This window comes from Haemaphysalis longicornis, unplaced genomic scaffold, assembly GCF_048455015.1.
Source record: "Haemaphysalis longicornis isolate Haplotype H1 unplaced genomic scaffold, Haemaphysalis longicornis Haplotype H1 scaffold_4, whole genome shotgun sequence".
NCBI classification, from domain to species: domain Eukaryota; kingdom Metazoa; phylum Arthropoda; class Arachnida; order Ixodida; family Ixodidae; genus Haemaphysalis; species Haemaphysalis longicornis.
The window spans coordinates 100143322-100163113 of NW_027526361.1; the positions used below are offsets into that span (position 1 = coordinate 100143322).

The following is a 19792-nucleotide window of genomic DNA, read 5'->3' on the forward strand; positions in this document are numbered from 1 at the left end:
TACGGCGTGCCTCATCGTCTCCGTTGCGTCGGCGCGTTAAACCCTGCAATCAATCAATCAACTCATTCAACGACACCTCGTATTTCTTGTGAACTGCTTACCCTGTATTCTTCAAAAAATGCGTCCGCCGAATGATCAGCCGTTCGTTGAAGGCGAAAAACAAACGAAAAGTGAACACGCAGCTTGTGTGTGTGATTAATAAAACGTTCCTTTGTTGATTTCGCTCCGCATTTGTAAACAACGACAGTTGAGCGTCCTCCTCCTCACCCCCCCCCCCCCCCCCCCCCCCCCCCCATGTCTAGCGAAATATCAGTGCATTTCGCATCTAGTTGGTCTGGTGAATACTACCTAGCTCAAACAAACGTCTTTAGCATTTCAGAAGCTGCACTCGTTTTTTTTTTATTCCCGTACGACTATTCTATTTATTCCTGACTTGCAGACCATTCATTTTCCCGTGGTTTAATTAACATATACCTTGGTTCTTACCATAGGGCATGAGTGGGCACATATCTGACAATGCACAGCCTTTGAGTGTACTTAACATTTTCGCGTGGCTTATATTCCCATAAAAGGCACAAGTTTTTGTACGCTATTGGGTTATCACATCCCCGAAACATATTTTTCTACGACGTACATATTCGAAGCAAAGCCGAATTTGTTGTCTGCGCTGCAAAACGAAACAACCTCTTACAGTGCCAATGTCATGTCTAAACGAGGTGACAATAAATAGAATTCACTTGTGCTGACGTGTTCGAAGGTGCCAGCTGTGATATGCTGCTGCCGTCGCCGACGCCCGCAAGAGCGGCCAAGAAGGGCGCAGAACCGCCTCCCCGGGTAGCTCTTGTTGGCGTTCGAGCGCTCTACCAAGACGCAGCTGTTTTTTTTAAGCGCCCTAAACGTGCAGTTAGCTTACAGACGTCCCCATATACAAGTTGTTTAGTGCGCGGAAAGGCAAAGAGAAGCGAAAGAGAACCAAAACACTGCATGACCACCTATCAGCCACACAGCGCTAATCCCGCAAACGCCGCGGAGAAGCGGCGGCAGGCGGCGCAGCGATCGCGAATCTCGAGGCGTATAGTGGCAACGGAAACGTCAAGGCGAAACGCGGCTCGCCTTCCTCCGAGACTTTTCCAATCACCTCTTACACGCATGCTTCCAATCACCTCTTGTACGCGTTGTGAGACGGAGTGAAGAGGGAGTACAAGGCAGTGGAGGCAGCAGACGAAATTCGAATGTGAATGACGGCGACGAAATGATGATACTGGTAGAGAACAAAAGAAGCGACAGGCAGCCAGTGCTGCTTCTGAAGCGAGCAAGCTTCACCACTGAGACGGTTAGAACACGAAGCGCAGTTACCACGGTCTGCAGGGGCGTGCGAGAAACACCGTGTGGCGGGATTCTAAAGTTAGAGAAAGGTTTGCGCACCACGACGATTCTCAAATTGAGAGGCTCGCGCATTCCTAAATACCCAACAGGGAATCCATTAATATTTATTTCTGGCGACTTAAGCGATCCTTTCCTCTCATCTGCCCAATCAGAAAAATAGCCGCCCCCCCCCCCCCCCCCCCCCCCCCCCCTTCCCTGGGAATCCAACACACGACCCCGTGATTAGCAGCACGTAGCTGAGACATTGATTCACAAATCCCGTGTCACCATGCATTGGCTATTCGTGATGTTACGAACTGTAGTGTTAGAAAGCGTATGGTGCGACGATGCCTGTGCACGCACTTCTGGCACTTTCCTCGATAATGAGCCAGCGCTATTGCTACGAGGGGAAAATTAGCATTCACGGCAGTCTAATCTTTGTTTCTACACTTCTGATTCCATTTAGGCCTCTTTACTGTACAGTGCGGCGTGGTGGCAAGCAGCGGTAGATGAAGTGGGTGGCTCGAAGTTCGTGCCGTTTCGCTGGCGCGAAAACCGGCCCCACTACGTTTCAAAGCGTTCGACGCGGCGCACCGTACTCCACGTACTTGGCGCATGCGCAGCTTGTGTAAATAAAATTCATTGCACCCCGGACTCACTTGGAAGCGCCAACAAATGACAGCTACTTGCGCCGCACTGGGTAGCCGCGCTATTGAGTGCAGTACAGTTTCGTCTAATGTCGCGAGTCAACACTACGCCGGACTATAAAGTGATGTAGATGAAGCGACATTGACAGGCGCTGGATGATAATGATTACGTGGTTTAACGCGCTGAAGCTACACAGGCGATGAGGCGCCGTAGTGGAGGGCTCCGGATTAATTTCGACCACCTGGGGACCTTTAACGTGCGCTGAAATCTTGAACACACGGGCGTTCTCGCTTATCACCTCCTTCAGAAAAGCGGCCGCCGCGGCCGGGAATCGAACCCGCGTCCTTGGACTCAGCAGTACTACGCCTCAGCAACTGAGCCACCGCGACAGGTATCAGGCACTGGATGATTACTGGGGGATATTTTGTACTAGTTAATCGAAGCCCTAAAGGGGTAAAGTTCAGCGCTAACAGCGGCTTTTGCGAGCTCAAGGTGCCCACGGTGTAGCGATTCTTTAACGTCGTTTCTTCATTTTGTGCTCAGTGTTTTTGTTGCGCTGGGTTAAGATGCACCTCAGAGTGTTGTGGGTACTTGGTGCCGTATTTAGTGACATCATTTTGAACCCCAAGTGTGGTTTTTATAGAACAGGTGACCACTTGGCACAAATAGGTTTACAAAAACCATATGCATTCAAAGTTTCAGCTGGATATTCGTGGTGAGCCCGACCACGGGTGGCGCTGCGAAGCGTGTCTCCATGACGTCGGCTTAGGGATTTTCGCATTTGTCGTCTGCTTCACACGGGCTCGTTCTCTCTGCTGTTGACTTTTGCTGTTGACTGCTGCTGCTCGCTCTCTGCGCCCGGTTGACTTTTGATGCTTGTGCACACCATATTTTGCGTATGGGCAACATTTTATCACAATAAAAGACTTAAAATCGCACGCACTAGCTCAGAGCATGTTTTAATGCATAGTTTTTGATTTAAAGTATAGTTTTGAGAAACAACATTGCCGGAGTCACCCCATTCGTGCGAAGCCGGTCTTGTGAGGAGCGCGCAGAGTCGGATCTAGGCGTCAGCTTCTGTTTTCAGCAATCTTTCGAACAAAGGGAACATCCAGAGTCTAATATCCGACAACATCGAAAATTCAAGACCAAAACATAAATTACAGGACCTCGGGGCTGTGGCCTTTGGCGGAAGGTATTACGATTCACGGTAATCGTATGTAAGGTAAAACAGTTTTTACAACCTTGCCGAACACTCGAAAATATTGTATCACATCACTTTACGCTGGCATGGCATGAAAGTATGCCGATATGCACTATGGGGCGCAAAAAAAAAAGTAAGTTGAGTTCCAAATATGCTAGTGTGTGTATGGGCGTGTGCTGATTTTATACCAGTCTTCGAAACACTATGCAGGCTTGTTGAGCAATTAAAATGAATCAGTGTGTTGTAAAAATGCAGTAACACTATGTTTGTTCACACCTGGAGGGATATTTCGGTACGTTTCCCACAGCCATATCTTCCCAATATTCAGATATGCTTTATAATAAAACTGCACTCAAGAAGAGGAGTAGTAATTAACAGTAAAATTGAGCTGGTTATTGTTCGGGCTCCTGAGTGCAGGACGAGAGAGCAAGAGTACTTTTCTACAATTTATCGAACGTCATCCCGGGTTGTTCAGGATTTGTTCTTTACGCCTGAAGGAGTTAGAAAACAATAAAGAGGTGCTTGGACATTTTCACCGGCTTCGATTCTCGTTACACGGAAAACCGGCACGTATACTATTTATAGCGTTGGTTAGCGAGTATTTCAAGCCTTCAACGCCGTAATCATTAATCATGTCATAACTGTTTGGGTTGAGATTCAGTTCGTTACGGAAACGATGGTAACGATAGAAATTCGGGGCACAAAAGCCCCGCCTTCGAGTACTCTAGAAAACATTGTCTGCGCCGTTTTGCGGTGGCGTAGTACAAGCCTTTTCATTGCATTTGCATGTGAATGAACAAAGCGCACTGCGGATAGGCACCTTCTTGTGCGCAGCCATAACGAAAGCCACTTTCGGAAGAAGGTACTGTATGCCTTGCAGCCCGAACAAAATATCCACATCAACTTTGTGAGCCTCCCAAGGTTCCGCAAACATCAAAATGAGAGGTTTCTGACGGTGCAGAAAAATAATGCGTGAGCACAGAAAACAAAAAAGCAAAAAAAAAAGAAAACATAAAAAACAAAACAAAAACAAAACAAAAACAAAAGAACATTCATCTGATACAAGTAAGAAAGAATGAAATACGCAAAAGACAGCCGTATGAATTAATTAGACAGTATGTGCCTGTGGAAAGTGAATGAGAATTGCGCAAAACAAGTGAAAGTCAAAACTGCAGGCTACAAGAAGTAGCGCACTACCGTGATGTTGCGTTGCATGGCCGATGGGCGAAAGTAGCCGCCCTAAATCATTTTTAAGCGGTAGACTCTTCCAGCTGGGAAAGGTTTCCCTAAATAAGTCGTACGAGTCCATGAGAATGCATGGATGATTGGTGCCCTCACCAAAGAACGGGGGAAGACTGTTTAGCATCACCGTGTGCTCTGCGGTATAAGGTGTAACTCCTGGTCACTTCTACCGTAGTTACTTGACAGGAGCTGTTACGTCCGTGCTTTCAGAAAGTGGTACAGACATTGCAGTAATACCCGGTAGTATGGTGAGACAGCTACAACCACTCGACGTGGTCATCAACAAGCCATTTAGGAACATGCTGCAGAAGCGTTACAATGACTGGTTGATGCTGCACGACACGCAACTCACACCTACCAGGGGCATCAAGCGCACTTCACTCTAACAAGTAGCAAACTAGGGTCACCGTAGATTCGGGCGAAATTTTGGCAGAGCTAATCGTGCGGGCTTTCCATAACTGCAGCTTCTCGAAAGCGCTGGACGGAAGTGAGGACAGCGCTGGGGGAAGAGGACAGCGGCGTCGACGAAAACGACAAGTGAGCATTGAACGTGTACGACAAGCACCATAAGCATAATAAAGTGCATGTTCTAGTCCTAGTCCGACACCTTTTTTCATTCGGCTTACATTAGAGGTAAGCTTCTCTTATTTTGTGACCTCCTAAGGTTCTGGGGCGTACCTAGAATTGAGGCTGGCATAGATTAACGTGGGGTAACTGTATAGTTGGAGTGGCCTTGTGAGGAGTGCATTTCGAAATCTTTCTGACAACTTTGTCCCATGACTGGAATGTGAAAGTAGTATTGTAAACCCCCACTGTGGGAATAAATAGTGATCTTCTAAATTCTAATTGTGGTTTTGCTTTATTTAAAGCAATCTCGCAGATTGGTTTCAGATTAGTTTTCTGAAAATTGGCATTCTGAAAGCTTATTTGCCGTAAAGTTGTAGTGTTCACAGCACTGGACCGCTTCGCAGTTCCTGTTCAAGTAGCAATTTCATTTCAACTGTTTCCATTTATTTTAGTTACTGCTTGTAGCGGTTAACTTATTAGAAGTCAAGGAGCTACGGTATTTGCTCGAATTTCGGCCGGCCTCGATTGTAAACCAATCCACGAAATTTGGAAGGTCATAAAGTAAAGTTACCTTGAATGTAAGCCGAATGAAAAACAGCACTGGACTTGGGACTAAAGTATGTGATTTATTGCGCTTGCGGCATTCGTCTTAGCATGTTCCATGCTCACTCGTCGACGTCGTCTTTGTCGACATCGCTGTCGTTTTTGTTGCTAGGCTCTTTCCACAGCGCACTGCCCTCACTTCTGTCCAGCGTATTTGAGACGCTGCAGATATGGAAGGCCCGCACAATTACCTCGGCCGGAATTTCGCTCCATTCTGCAGTTACCCTATATTGCCACTTGGCTGAGTGAAGCACGCTTGATGCGCCTAGTAGGTGTGAGTTAGTGGTTTTGCAGCGCCAACCAGTCATTGTAACTATTCCGCAGCCTGTCCCTAAATGGCTTGTTGATAACCGTGTCGAGCGGTTCTAGCTGGCGCACCATACTGCCGGGTATTACCGCAATGTCTGTACCACCTCCTGAAAGCACGGACTTGTCAAGTAACCACAGTAGGAGTGACTCCTAGGAGTGACCAGGAGTGAATCCCTAAACAGCAGAGCCATTGGCAGTGCCAGACTTCACCCAATCTTTGATGAGGGCACCACTCATCCACCCATTCTCATGATCTCGTTCGACAGCGTTTTTAGGATAAACTTTCCCAGTTGGAAGGCTTCCCCTTAAAAATAATGTGGGCTGCAGCTTTCTCCCATTAGCTGTGCAACATGACGTCACGGTGGCGCGCAGCTTCTCGTAGCCCGCAGTTTTATTTTTCACTTGTTTAGCACCCTTCTCATTCACTGGGAAGGCCACAGCCATGCCAAAATACACTGGCGTCTGATTGGGGTTACTGATCTGTCCCACTCTTTTTTCAGCTGCTTCTTGACAACAAAGGGTTGGAATGCGACCAGCCTCTCCTTAATGTCAGGGGCTAGGTTTTGTCCCACAGACGTCCGCCATCACAGGCTGAACCCGACCTGCTTCACAAAACGAGTGACCCAGCCCTTGCTGGCCTTGAACTGAGTCCATGCGACACCTCAACTGTTTTCGATCTCCCTTCACTTTGCCTGTAGTATCTCCATCGTCAGCACCGGCAGAACAAAAGTCGACCGAAATTCATTTTAAGCTTTCAAACTCGACGACGTCATACCGCTTCTGAATTGACAGCTATTCGGGAGGCCCTTATATTCATCCAGCGGGAATCGCCAGAAAAATGGGTTGTGCTAGGCGACTCGAGGCCTGCTCTTCAGTGCATCCAGTCTGCCCTCCGCCGCGGCCCATACGAACAATTTGGGGCTGAAATCCGGTGCTTATATGACACATTAGTCAGGCATAGACATGATATCGTTTTCCAGTGGCTCCCAAGCCACTGCGGCATTACTGGGAACGAACAGGCGGATAGAGCGGCTCATGGCGCCCACACAAGTGCAAGATTGACCTGCATCCCTCTATCACGCACTGATGCAGCAGGGTCGCTGCGGGTCATTGCCCGCGAAGTCACTTTCGCTAAGTGGAATACAACAGAGTTCTCTAACGCTCGTCTTTACTCGCTCGACCCCGATTTGGAGCGCCACCTACCTAATAACATGCCACGCTCGGACGTCACCTTACTTTGTCGCCTGTGGCTAGGTATTGCCTTCACCGGTGCTTACTCCTATACTATTGGAATGGCCAACAGCCCTGCTTGTGATATGTGCGTCACCGAAGAGGCGATTGAACACCTTCTGTGCCATTGTGACCGATTCATAACGCCGAGGCGACAGCTCTCCACCACACTTCGCCGACTCGACGACCACCCCTTTACAGCACAGACAATTTTGTGTCATAGGCGTTGTCTGTCACAGGCCGAAAAGGCTACAAAAGCCTTACTTCGCTTTTTGAAGGACACGGGCCGTCCGAACGATTGTAGGGACATTACTACAGTGCAGTGCCCTTAGTTCGCCAATTTTATCAGTGTACCGCCTTAGTTTTGTGCATTTTCTGGTTTTGTGTGCGTCCTTTGTACCGCCTTTGTCGTTGCCTGGTCACGCCTTGTCTTTTTCCTAATTTTCTTCCTCTCATTTTATCCTTTATTATATACCGCTATGATTTCTTTCCCTTTCATCTCCCGTATCCCCTCCCCTCTGAGTAGGGTAGCCAACCGGACAGTATCCTGGTTAACCTCCCTGCCTTTCCTGTACTGTTCCTTCCTTCCTTCCTTCCTCCATCGTCAGACGCATTCCACCTTCTTTTGATGCCGGATAAAGTCGGCGACATCCTTCTCCACCCCGTGGCGTCGTCCTTTCTAAGGTCTTGTGAAGGCCATTCGCTTGGCAGCGCCGCCGTTGAAAAGTTCGCTCTACTGCTTCCGCCATCAACGCACATTATCTCATCCATGCTGAAGTCACCCTGTGCTTAGAGATTTGAGGTTCTCTTTGCCTCCAAGACTACCTTCCGCTTAAGAACCACAGTGTAATGGCACCGCTTGGTCGGCACCATTGTGCTGCGAACACAGGTGTTTCTCGAAGTTAATCGGCAATGCACACAAGCAAGCACAGAACATTGACAGCTGTGTCCACGGCGTTTGAATAAGCGAAATCAAGCCTGTAAACCTGCAAGCTGTTATCCTGTGGCTGTGAGATGGCGTTGAATGTCAAGGAAATACAGAAAACACACATCCTTGAATGTAAGACGGCCCCCAACTTTCCTAAACAACTTTTTAAAAAACAGTGCCACCCGACATTCGAGTGACTATGGTAATATTTGTCTACAGTATTACAGATTAGTCTAAGAAAAGTCATACGTCAGAGGGTCATTTCAGTCTGCTGGTGTGCCATTCATAAGGCTTTTTTTAGGTGCGTTAGGGTTATGCTTCTACACGTCTTTAACTCTTTGAAGTTTTGAAATTTTACCCACTTTCCAGCCATTCCAGTCCACTATTTTGCCAGTTTATGGTGCTGTAAAGAAAAACTCTCAGCACTACGCCATAGCCACCGAGCCAGCGTGGCGGGCGATTTTCTCAGTTGTATTTGCCATTCTTAGATGCTGTGTCATGTAGCATCAGGTAGAGCCTTTCCAGAACGAGCAGTATAATTGTTTACGGTGGTATGCAGTGGAGCTTTGTACCCATCGATCAGCTTCGGGATAATATATGCCTCAGGAGCTCTTCTTATTCACGTTGTATTGAGTGAAAGGGACCAGTGGACAAAGTCGATGATTAAGATTTTTCCGAGAATGCAAGCTTGCTTTCTACTACGGGACATCGAGCTAATATAAAGCAGTGGAACAATCTTTATTGATTTATTGGCCTGAGAAAGCTGTAACGCTGATGCTGGTAGTTGTTTCCCCCACTGATTGGGTGTCACCTGGCCATTGACACACAATGGCCCTCTTGACGCATTTGCAATGGTCTCTCAACCAAGTGGACTGGTGACAGATTCGGCAAAACTTTCACCAGTCTTTCACGAATTCTTATGAAATTGAATTCCCGTCGCTGCTAAGTCACTGAAACATCGTCGGCAACATTTCAGCTGATGAAGCTGCATGGATAGGTTATGACACTGAACGATCTCAGTATACTAGACAGTTGTTATCCTACCCCTGCTCCTGTTGCTCGAGGCTGTAAATAAAAATTTTTCGACCGACCATCTAATGTGCCATTCAATAATTAGTGGGCTGATAGGCACCCGTAACAGCGAAAAAAGCGTAACATGACAATTGTGTCAGTAAGTTAAGTTTTCAAGTTAGGTTTGTTTGTTTGGAGGCAGGCGTACATCACGTTCTGTGATCAAATTGCAAGCTGAGGTTGCTACAGACACTGATAATGAATGCACTACTGATGCCCCACAATGGCGAGTAAAAACCTTTTATTGTTCTAAAAACGCAAATGTCATAGTGCAAGCTTGTTAGTTTGGAATTGATTAATTTGAAATTACAGCTAATCTAAAGTGGTAGTCCAGGTCCTCGGGGGGGGGGGGGGGGGGGGAACTCCTGATAATTCGAGCGGGGCGGTGTTCACAACAGTCAGTTCGAAATAGCAGCCCCTGCCTTTCACTACTCCTTGGATAGATAAACATTGGCCTTTAGTGAATACAGTGCATTGCGAAACCAAAACAAATTTACTAGAGACCCAATAGTATAAGTGAGAGGCATAAGCAGGTGTGCACTTAGTGCAAAGTTCATTGAATGGCTTGCAAGCACTCTGGAGCATGCCGTAGCATGTTTTGACTACCATAGCGGGTGCTGCCATTGTTCGGCTAAAGCTGTTGCAGGTTTTTGTAGTGCCTGATCGTTGGGCCTGCGATCAGCTACAGTTGCAGAATAGGCCTGAAAAAGCTGAACTCTCATTCCTAGCGCCTGCTTCCTAATTCGAACTATACTTAACTTGAACTAGTTTTTGGTCCCCTTCAGGTTCGAATGAACGAGCTTCCGTATTTCATCATCGTCAGCCTGATTTTGTCCACTGCGAGATAAAGGCATTTCGATAAGACCTCAAGCCCCGTTTTTACACTTAATTTAATGCAGCACTGTTGCATTCGTGATTCAGGTTAAAGTTTATAGCAAACCTGGTCCTATGGACCCATAGCAAACCTTTGGTTACTAACCAAATTGTTGCAGTTATTTTAGGTCCCTTGAACCATGGTGTCCGCTTTGTGTTTCATTTATGTGTGTCTTAAAATTTTGAGCGTGTCTTTACGTAAACTGTTTTAGGGTGTGACTGATTTTTCTGTTTTCATTGCTTTTTCAGAAGCGAAGTTCCCCTCGCACCCTGCCTGCAGTCCACTGATGCTGATATAGCCACCTTTGTTTCCTTGCACCCTTACTGTTTACAGGGCTGTGGTGTTTTTTTCACATTGTTTGGATATATAATGTGAAATACCCCAGGACGACCCGCAGTTTCCAGATTTTTTTACCATGCTTTAGGACTTGCAAGTACCGATCCATGTGGGAAGACCGCAGATCTAATTAGTTTTTGTCACATCAGTAGGGCAGTTGCCTTTTATGGCTATAAAATGATTGTTCATAATTTTAAAAAATCTCAATAATGTTGCTTACGCTTTGTTTTAATTTATTACCTTATATGCTTTTGTGTGAAACTACAATTTTTTCCAGTTTGTATTTGGTCATTAACCACAATAAATCTGTGTTAAGAATGTCACAACCATTTTTCATTCTTGCATGATAATTTCGAGTTTTCATGAGGTGTGAAAGTACAAGGGTAGCATAGAGCATGTCTTTATTTTTTCTTTAAACCGCATCTATGCTGTAGGCCAATTACAAAAAAAGAAGCCAAGTACTCCTCTCCAAGCTTTGAGAAAGTGACCATTGTACTTCGAAATACCACCCCAAATGTAAACCTTTCATTAAAGGTCTTTAATGGTAATTAACGTACTGCTCTTTCTTTCAGTATAGACTCCAAAACGTTTTGTGAGTGCAAAAAGAAAATTTCTTCGCACGACTCAATACTGCCTTGGGGGACAAAACTCCCTTCTGGGTTTGTAAAAGCTACCCAAGAAAGCATTGAAATACTACCATAAGGTCCCTAAACCTCTGTAAAAACTCCATTAAGAAGAATAAAATGCTCCCTGAAACCCTCCTGAAAACAACCCCGAAGTTGAATACCTATATGCTCCCTCAAGGGAGGGAGAATATACTTCTCAAGCACCTGAAAACTCCATCAACATCACTTAAAAACGCCCTGAGGGAGTTATAAATGCTCCATTTTAACTACCCTAAATTCTCCCAAGCATTTCCTAAAATTGCGTAAATACCACCTTTCTATCTCTTAAAAACATCCTGTTTTGGTGAGTAAACAAAACCTCCCAATACTATGTTCTAAAAGAACTCGTACAAGGAGGATCACTAGAGGACAGGCGATTTAGAACCTGTAGAGAGTATATATTTTTTACACTGTAGGGACCCGCTGCTTGGTGCGAGGCATTAGACTGTTGAGTATTCATAAGAGCATCTAAAAAATACTGTAGGGAAGCCTGCGCATTTTGAATACTTATCGAGGAGCACTGAGCACTGAACCTTGCAAAAGAGCTAGAAAGGCCGAGTTACGCACGATCTTTTTAGCGATGCTCCAAGAAAGTAGTTCTCTCTTTCCCGGTGTGCTGCAAACTTGTGCAGGATACAGCTTGAAAATATTCAAAGGTGTCTGAAGCTGGCGAAATAACTGGATTACTGGAAATACGCTTTTTAATGCACCAGCAGAGAACCCAAGCGGGCGATTTCTAGCGCGGGCACTGCTGCCCCTCCCAAGCGGAATACCGCGGCGCGAATTTGGCAGCGGTGCGAATGTAGCAGACGACAGCGGCGTGAGTCCCTAAGCTGGCGTGAGAGCCAGGGGCGCCACTCAAACATCTCACCGCCGATACATACACCTCGAGTTTCGCGATGGATGTGCTGCCTGCCACTGCTTCTTCGCGGCTTTTACGGAAGAAGCGCTGCGCTGCTGATAGGGGTTCATGCGATGCTTTTGGTGTATTTCGCTTCTTTTTGCATTTCCGCGCCCTAATCAACCTGTTATGGTCATGTCTGTACGCAAATAGTACGTGTACGGCACTCCGAAAAGAAGGAGCTGCGGTTTGGCACAGCGCTCGAACGCCAACAGAAGCCTTCCGGGAGCTTGGTTCGGCACGATTTGTGGCCGTTTTTACGCGCGTCAGCGACAGCAGCAGCATATCACCACTGTCACCTCCGAATACCTAATGCACAAGTGAATTCTATTGTCCCTGTTGCGGCTGGGCGGGGCACCCGATCCGAGCTCCGCGGCATCCGACAGACGAGTGGTAGCATGTATGATGCGAGCGTCCAGCCGCTGTTGCAGCCGTGAAGAAGTCCAGAAGCCGTAGGCTAACGTAACTGTTTACTTCATAGCGAGAGGTGAGCCGAAGCCAAAGAACAATGCCCCGATGGGCGAGGTTACAATACAGGACTCAAGCAGAGTAACAGCATGGATTCGCTGCTCAAACAGAAATTGAGTTACAGCGCTTGGGCGGCTTCTATCGGTTCTATGGGCGGCTTCTAGCCGTAACGGTCAAAACGCCAACAAGCAGCAACACGCCACGAACGTCACAGACACACACAACGCCCTTTCCAGAGTTCGTGAGTCATCGGTAGCCTCGGCGCACGTCGAGTCCGAGAGAGGGGAGAGAGGAGGACTCCGCTGAGATCGCGAGGCCTCTGTGTCCTTGAACAAGTCTCGACGTGCCACTGGCAACCGCCGGAGTTTGAAGCGCGTTGAAAGCGAGGCGTCTGGCCCGGCTTGTCGAAACTTGAATGATGAGTCACCGACATGGTGGCGCCTGACGGCTGAAAGGCGCACGCAGTGGCTTCGCCGCACAGCCGAGGAGTGATGCGGGAAAGTACGGCGGTGCTGGCCGATTCGGAACAGCTTCTCCGCCGGGGGTCCGAGATCCCGATGGATAAGGGTATTCAACCGTTGTCCGGAGGGATGCGGTCGAAGTGAAGTGCTCGGCAGACGCTCGACTCCAGGCCTGGGCTGTACGACACCGTGCTGGAGCTTCACAGGGCCGATCACAGGACGAGTAGTGGCTCCCCAAGAACGTCTCTGGCTTGGTCAGGCAAGCAACAGAACAACACAGGAAGACACAACCGCATCGCCGGCAAGTGCGAAGACAAATCCACACTGAAGATCTACCAGGATTTTAGTTGCGATAAAAAATACGCGAATAACTAACTACTCTAGTTATATTTTAGCTCAGCAGTACTTTAGCCAAGTAGACAAACTTGAAAGGTGACATTTCGCGTGATTGGAAATGCCCCCCACAAAAAAAAAAAAACGTAATCGTAAAGGGCGAAACCTGCTTCAGGAAAAACAATGCAATAGAGAAAGTCAGGCGTCTACAGGCCACTTCTCGCGAACAGAGCTGCGATTTGAGCTCGCGTCATTGCCCCGAGCTTTTCCCTTTTTGTACCGCACTTTAGGTGTGGCTGCTCTCTGAAAGCGACTGCGACCGCGTGAGAGGACACCGGCCGTTCCCTTCGAGAACAGTCGAGCGCGCGGAGGAGCGAGCGGGATTTTCCCCCGTTCATACGTTAGGCGCGCACTGCTTCTAGGCGGCGTTCCCTTAGCGCGATGCGAGCTCACGGCTTTACCCCTTGGCGTGCCCGCACTGAAACACGTACCTCAAGTACGCGCAGAAGTTTTCCCTCTCTCCTCGTTGCTCCCCTTTTCGCGAACGCGTTCGGCAAGCAAACGTCGGAACGTGTTTAGTTCTCTCCTCTAGGCTGATCGGTTCCCGAGTTCGGCTCAGCCACAGGCGCCACCGAAATCTCAACTAGCTTAGCCCATATTGGCCTATCGTCGAGAGCATCAGCTGGGCGTGACAAGGGCACGACGAGCTCATTAGACATCTTGCAGTTCCCAACAGTCACTACCTCGTCGTCCCTCACGCTTTCGGCGACAGCCTCAGCATGCGAAGGCAAAAGTGTGTTGCCGTTCTCCTTTCTCACTGTCAGCTCTACACTACACTCAAGGTGCCCTGTCTCAAGAGACGGCTGAGCCGCCCCAGAAACCTGAATCTCTACGAGCTCGGCTGGCCATTGCTCGAGGTCAGCTACTTGAGCTGGTGGCAGAACTGAATCGGCTTGCGCAGTGGCGAGATCGTCATTTCTCCCAAATGAACCGTGCAAACCGTTCGCTGCCTCGGCAGCAGGCTTTGCCACAACGTCGGTCTCTTCTGGACTGCCGCCGTCCGAAGAAACGACCTCCGTTTCAGCGGACTCGTGTTGCCTTCCGGTAGCCTCATGGTTTACGCACTCCAGCAAAACCTCGCTATCTCGCGAAATGTTCATGTTCAGACCGGTAGCCGCTCCCGAGGCCTCCCGCGAATTTGAGCCATCTAAACACCCTGCCGAGATCTCCGAAACCAACAGACACAATTCCGCTCTCAGTGGACTTACATCGCCCTCTGTCGTGAGCCTCCGGAAATGCGCTATCTCCGCTATCTCTCTTAGCCACCTCGCCGCGCTGCTGGGCCGCAACCGTCGCTTCCGACTCGCGCTCCCTGCTACTGGCAGCGCTGACACGGTGCTTTCCTCGCAAACGAGGTCTTTCCTGAGCAACAATTCTAACTCAGGCTTCACTTGTTCCTGCTCGAGTTGAATTTCATGCTCTAGGTGCTTGTTCTCCCATTGGAGTCTCTCCCTTTCGAGCCTCTTTCTTTCCCTTCGGATGCGCTCGATATTGAGGGCGTACCATCGTATCTTTTCCTCGTGTTTGAGTTCCAGATCGCGCATTCTTTCCTTGCGTTCCCGTTCTTGTTTCTGCCTCTCGAGCTCCTGTACTCGTTCCTGTTCCTGTTCCTGCTTCTCGAGCTCCTTACGCTGGCGCTCAGCCTCTGTCTCTGCAGCCTGACGCTTAGCGGTCTCCCTGTAATTGGTAAGCTCAATGCACTCCGACAGCTCGTCATCGTCAGACCCAACAGCGAGTATAGCCTGTATCAGCTCTGGCTTTCTCAGCACGTCCGTAACATTCAAGCGCAACTCTTTTGCAAGCTACAACAACTGCGGTTTTTTCAACGCCTTCAAATTCATGGCCGGTCTAGAGTACTGCTTTCCCACTGCTCCAAAAACGTTTTGCGCGAATAACCCACGCTACAAAAACACACGCCCTACCAGCTATCCTCAGAAGCCTGGTAAAACTCAGTGTAGAAAAGTCCCGCACTCACCCTTGACCGCCGCGAATTCTGCGAAGTCCGAAGCCGCCTTGACGTCCGTGGTGTTGGGTCTCGCACCGCTGGCTCCAAGTGTTACGAAGTTGCCATCCGACCACTGCCAACCAGGTGTTGCAACCGGGAAGGCCGACTGCAGCCGGGAAGAGGTCCAGAGTTGACAGGCCAACGTAACTGTTTACTTCATAGCGAGAGGGGAGCCGAAGCCAAAGAACAATGCCCCGACGGGCGAGGTTACAATACAGGACTCAAGCAGAGTAACAGCATGGATTCGCTGCTCAAACAGAAATTGGGTTACAGCGCTTGGGCAGCTTCTATTTATACCCAAAAGCCGTAACGGTCAAAACACCAACAAGCGGCAACACGCCACGAACGTCAGAGACACACACAACACTCTTTCCAGAGTTCGTGAGTCGTCGGTAGCCTCGGCGCACGTTGAGTCCGAGAGAGGGGAGGGAGGAGGACTCCGCTGAGATCGCGAGGCCTCTGTGTCCTTGAACAAGTCTCGAAGTGCCGCTGGCAACCGCCGGAGTTTGAAGCGTGTTGAAAGCGAGGCGTGTGGCCCGGCTTGTCGAAACTTGAATGATGAGTAACCGACATGGTGGCGCCTGACGGCTGAAAGGCGCACGCAGTGGCATGGCCGCACAGCCGAGGAGTTATGCGGGAAAGTACGGCGGCGCTGGCCGATTCGTAACATCGCCTCGTTTAAACGTGACACTGACACGACGGTGGTTTTGCCTTTCCGCGTGTGCAACAAATGTGGCTTCATTCTGAATATATACGTCATAAAAATACGTTTCGGAAATGCGATTACCCAACACCTGACAGCCACTTGTGTCTGTTATGGGAATTTAAGCCACGCGCAATTGTTAAGCATAATGCCAGGCTCTGTCTCGTTAAACATGTGCACACTCTTGTCTTATAGCAAGAAACAAGGAAAGTTAATAAGACCACTGAATGATAAATGGTCTGCAAGTACGGAAGAAACAGAATAGCTCGTACGGAAATAAAAAAAAACCCATTGCAGCTTCTGAAATTCTCAAAACGTTCGTGTAAACTTAAGCCAGGTAGGACTCACCAGATTGAACTTGAGGCGAAATGCGCTGCTGTTTCGCAAGAGATTGAAGGGTTAGTAGCGGTCGCGCTTTATCCTTGAGACCCGTCGCCGCGCTGGGCATGATCCAGCATTAATTTTTTATCGCGCGCTGATCCCCAAGCATAATTTTGCACTATCCATCGTACTTCTGTCGTAGAGTGTTCGCGAAATTTATGCCACATTCCACGGTAGCGATGAATATCTCAGGTATGATGCTGACAAGCGTATATCGAAACGGGCCGCTAGGGGGATTTCAGTAATGCCCCTACAGGCAGCTCTCGAGGCGTGTAGCCTATTGTGCTTACCTTCCTGTCTGGTTGTCCGTAGTGGATGGGTATCGCGATGTGCCGCAGTCTACCGCCGTAAGTGCTGCAATTCCCACGGTTGCCAGCAGCGTGACGACAACATTGTGCCACGCAATGACTCTCGGCCGCGGCTGCCACTTGTGCACAAATACGGTTCCGATGATGGTACCAACCATGTTGGAAACCACCACCGTTGGCCCTGCGCGAAAATTAAAATAATTTTTCTCAATTCCTTAATATCTTGGTGTTATCATTTCATGAAACACAAAAACGAAATTCCCCATTTTGTAGTCAAGCATTCCCTGCTGTGCATGAAATCAAGGGGTGTACGACGCTACTAACTGGCAGATTTAGTCGCAGCATAACAGCGAACCTCGGTACAAACGATGACGTTGTTTGTGGTTTGAGGGAAAGGGAAAGGAAGTGCACTATTGATATTTTTGAGCTCGGAGAGCTCACCTGCATATAACCCAGTGCGAGGAGGGGAAGTAGAGGAGAGTAAAAGGATGGAGCATTGAACATTCGACATTAAACATTTCACATTGAACGTTGGACATTGAACATAGGATATTTCACATCTTTCAGGGAAAGATGGGAAATTTTCAATGAAAGAAGGAAATGAAAGAACATTTGAAAGTGCACGCGCACAATTGCCGTTCAATACAAGCACGCAGCTGGTGACAGCGAATATGAGTGGATACGTGCTTCTCGAAAGCGTGCGGAGCGAGCTTACCACTGAAGTGGGAACATCAAGGCATAGAAGCGGTGACAAAAAAATCACGCCCTTAAACGGCGTCACATCCGAATGGTAGAAAGAAAACGGTGGCAAGTTTTGGCAGCTCGGCAGCTGGAGCTCCCGAGCTGCCTAGCATAAAGAGCTGCTCTTTACCCCCTTTCATAAAATGTGGTCCGTCATTGGGTCCTTTTGTGGGTCAGTAGCTCAAAGTTACCCTTTCCGAGCTCTTGCTGTTGCCTGTGGAGACCCAGAAAGAAGCGCGGTTGATAAAATTTGTAAGATGGTCATTCGATCAGGCGTCGAGACAAATTTGCCTGAATATAGAGCCTCTGAAGATTTCGCTAACCAAAAAGTGCGAGAAAATGTCCAGTCTCTGTATCCACAGCTTGTCTGTTCCTTCACTTTCAGTGAATTAAAGAGCGCTCTCGCCTCCTGCCGTAAGAAAACGGCTCCCAGCTAAGATGGCATCATGTATGCCATGTTTAAGAATCCTGGTCTCACGGGTAGTTACGAACTGCTAGCTTTATTTTACACTTTGTGGATTCAGGAAGCTGTTTCAATTTCTTGACAGACAGCGCGCCTCAATGCAATCCTGAACCCCGAAAGATACCACTCTCGCTTGCGTCTTCTCTTCCAGTAAGTCTGTCAAGCTGCTGGTGCAAGAAAATAGAGAAAATAATCACGTCAAGGCTTCAATGGGGGTGTGATGTGGCGAAAGTGTTTTCTGAATACGTGACCAAATTTTTAGGGAAGCGCTTTTCAATGGATGTAATTCTTAGTATTGTGACATGGGTTCTACATTACAACTGGGGTTTCTGGGATATTATGCGGCCGTTCGACACTGCTAGCCATATTCATAACTCGCTAAATCTGTTGGAAATGGGCGTACGCGGACGACTACTGAGATGGACATAGGAATTTCTGACTAACAGGAGAGCTGTTATGGAAACGTCTGATGTTTGTAGCGGTGAGCACGTTCCCTTACGGGGCGTCACACGAGGTAGTGACATTAGTCCTTTCCTTTTAGTTGTGTCATGGTGAATTTACTGCGCTGCTTGCCACCAACAGGCTTAGATTATTCTATTTACGCCGATGGTGTCTGCATGTGGGCGTCGGGCCCTAATGCTCTTTTTCTTCAATCCACATTACAAGAAGGTTTTATTAGACCACAGAACTTTCTTATCGTACGCAAAAACAGCTTGCCTTTAACTAGAAAGCCCCTGAAAACCTTCGGCGTCTTCCTAGCTCCTCAACTACACAAAACTATAAAAGAGCATCGCTTCCCGGGGGTTACAATGGATCGAAACTTTTGTGGGTTTCGCACATCAAGGTGCTTGAAGGAAAAGTGATTATCACTAATTATGTTCTCCGTACGCTTACAGTCACATCGTGTGGTGGGTCTACACCATCCCTACTGAAGGGTTCCACTGCACTAGTCTAATAGGAATGGCTTATTCGGGGCCAATTTGACGTGGTATCTCAAACACCGCTCACGAGAGACTTACAATAATGTTGGTTTGGCGGCTTCGTGTTTGTTTACGCGTTCCTAGAGCCTCGTCGATTTTTCGTAATTGTTGAAGCTCGCTAGCCTCCCTTCGCTGTGATAACAACCGTAGAAACGTGTCGGTTCTTCTTTCGCACATCAACCGAGTTTGCGGCGCTTCTTGAAATCCTGAAGCCGCGGCTGTCGAATGCAGAGGACGATTGAAGGTCATGAAAGCCTATTACTCATGACACTAAGTATGCCCTGTGACTTATTGCATATCCCTATTTTAGTTGTCTGTGGACGGTCTATTCCGTAAAGGGGATATAGCTATCTCGCCCTGCAGCAACCACCTCTTTGCCAAATATCCTGCATTACCCTGGCTTCACTCACGTTTACACCGATGGGTCTGCCAAGTAAATTCTTCTACGTCTGCGTTTGTTTTCTGAACAGAATTCCGAACAGAAAAGTCGGCTGTACCATCCAACATCGTCAACTGCTGCGGCATTTTATGCCGTTTTGTTGGCTCTGGTTTTCATTTGCTGTGTGAGAGCTCCTCAAAAATGATTGGGTCTCTCAGGCTCCCAAGCAGCGTTAGCATCCATGAAGCACAAAAGAAGCGCTTTCAGTGATTCATTACTATGTGAAACCTTATAAAAGATTTTACTAAAGCCTCCGAGGTGCCTCATGTTGTTTTTCAACGGATTCCTGGTCATTGCAATATTCCTGGCAACGCAGCAGCAGATGTCGCAGCTCGCCAAGCACGTCAACTTGCATCAGGGGCAAGCGTCTCCTGTACACGCCAGAACTGCGAAACCTGCTGAAGACAGTTTCTGTTCGCCTTTGGCACACAACGTGGTCTGCTGAACGAGCACAAAATAGCCTGCTTTTTGATGTTGGTCCTTTCGACGGTTTAAAATTTCGGTAAC

At 48.1% G+C, this 19792-nt stretch overlaps 1 protein-coding gene across 1 annotated transcript in view; it reads right to left on the bottom strand.

The window, feature by feature from the left end:
* The window catches only part of LOC144179873 (solute carrier organic anion transporter family member 74D-like), a 56655-nt gene that overhangs the window by 14987 nt on the left and 21876 nt on the right, over nt 1-19792 (bottom strand). The window contains exon 5 of the mRNA XM_077708297.1: nt 16645-16843. Within this exon, the coding sequence (XP_077564423.1) occupies nt 16645-16843 (199 nt within the window). The remainder of the gene's footprint in view (nt 1-16644; nt 16844-19792) is intronic.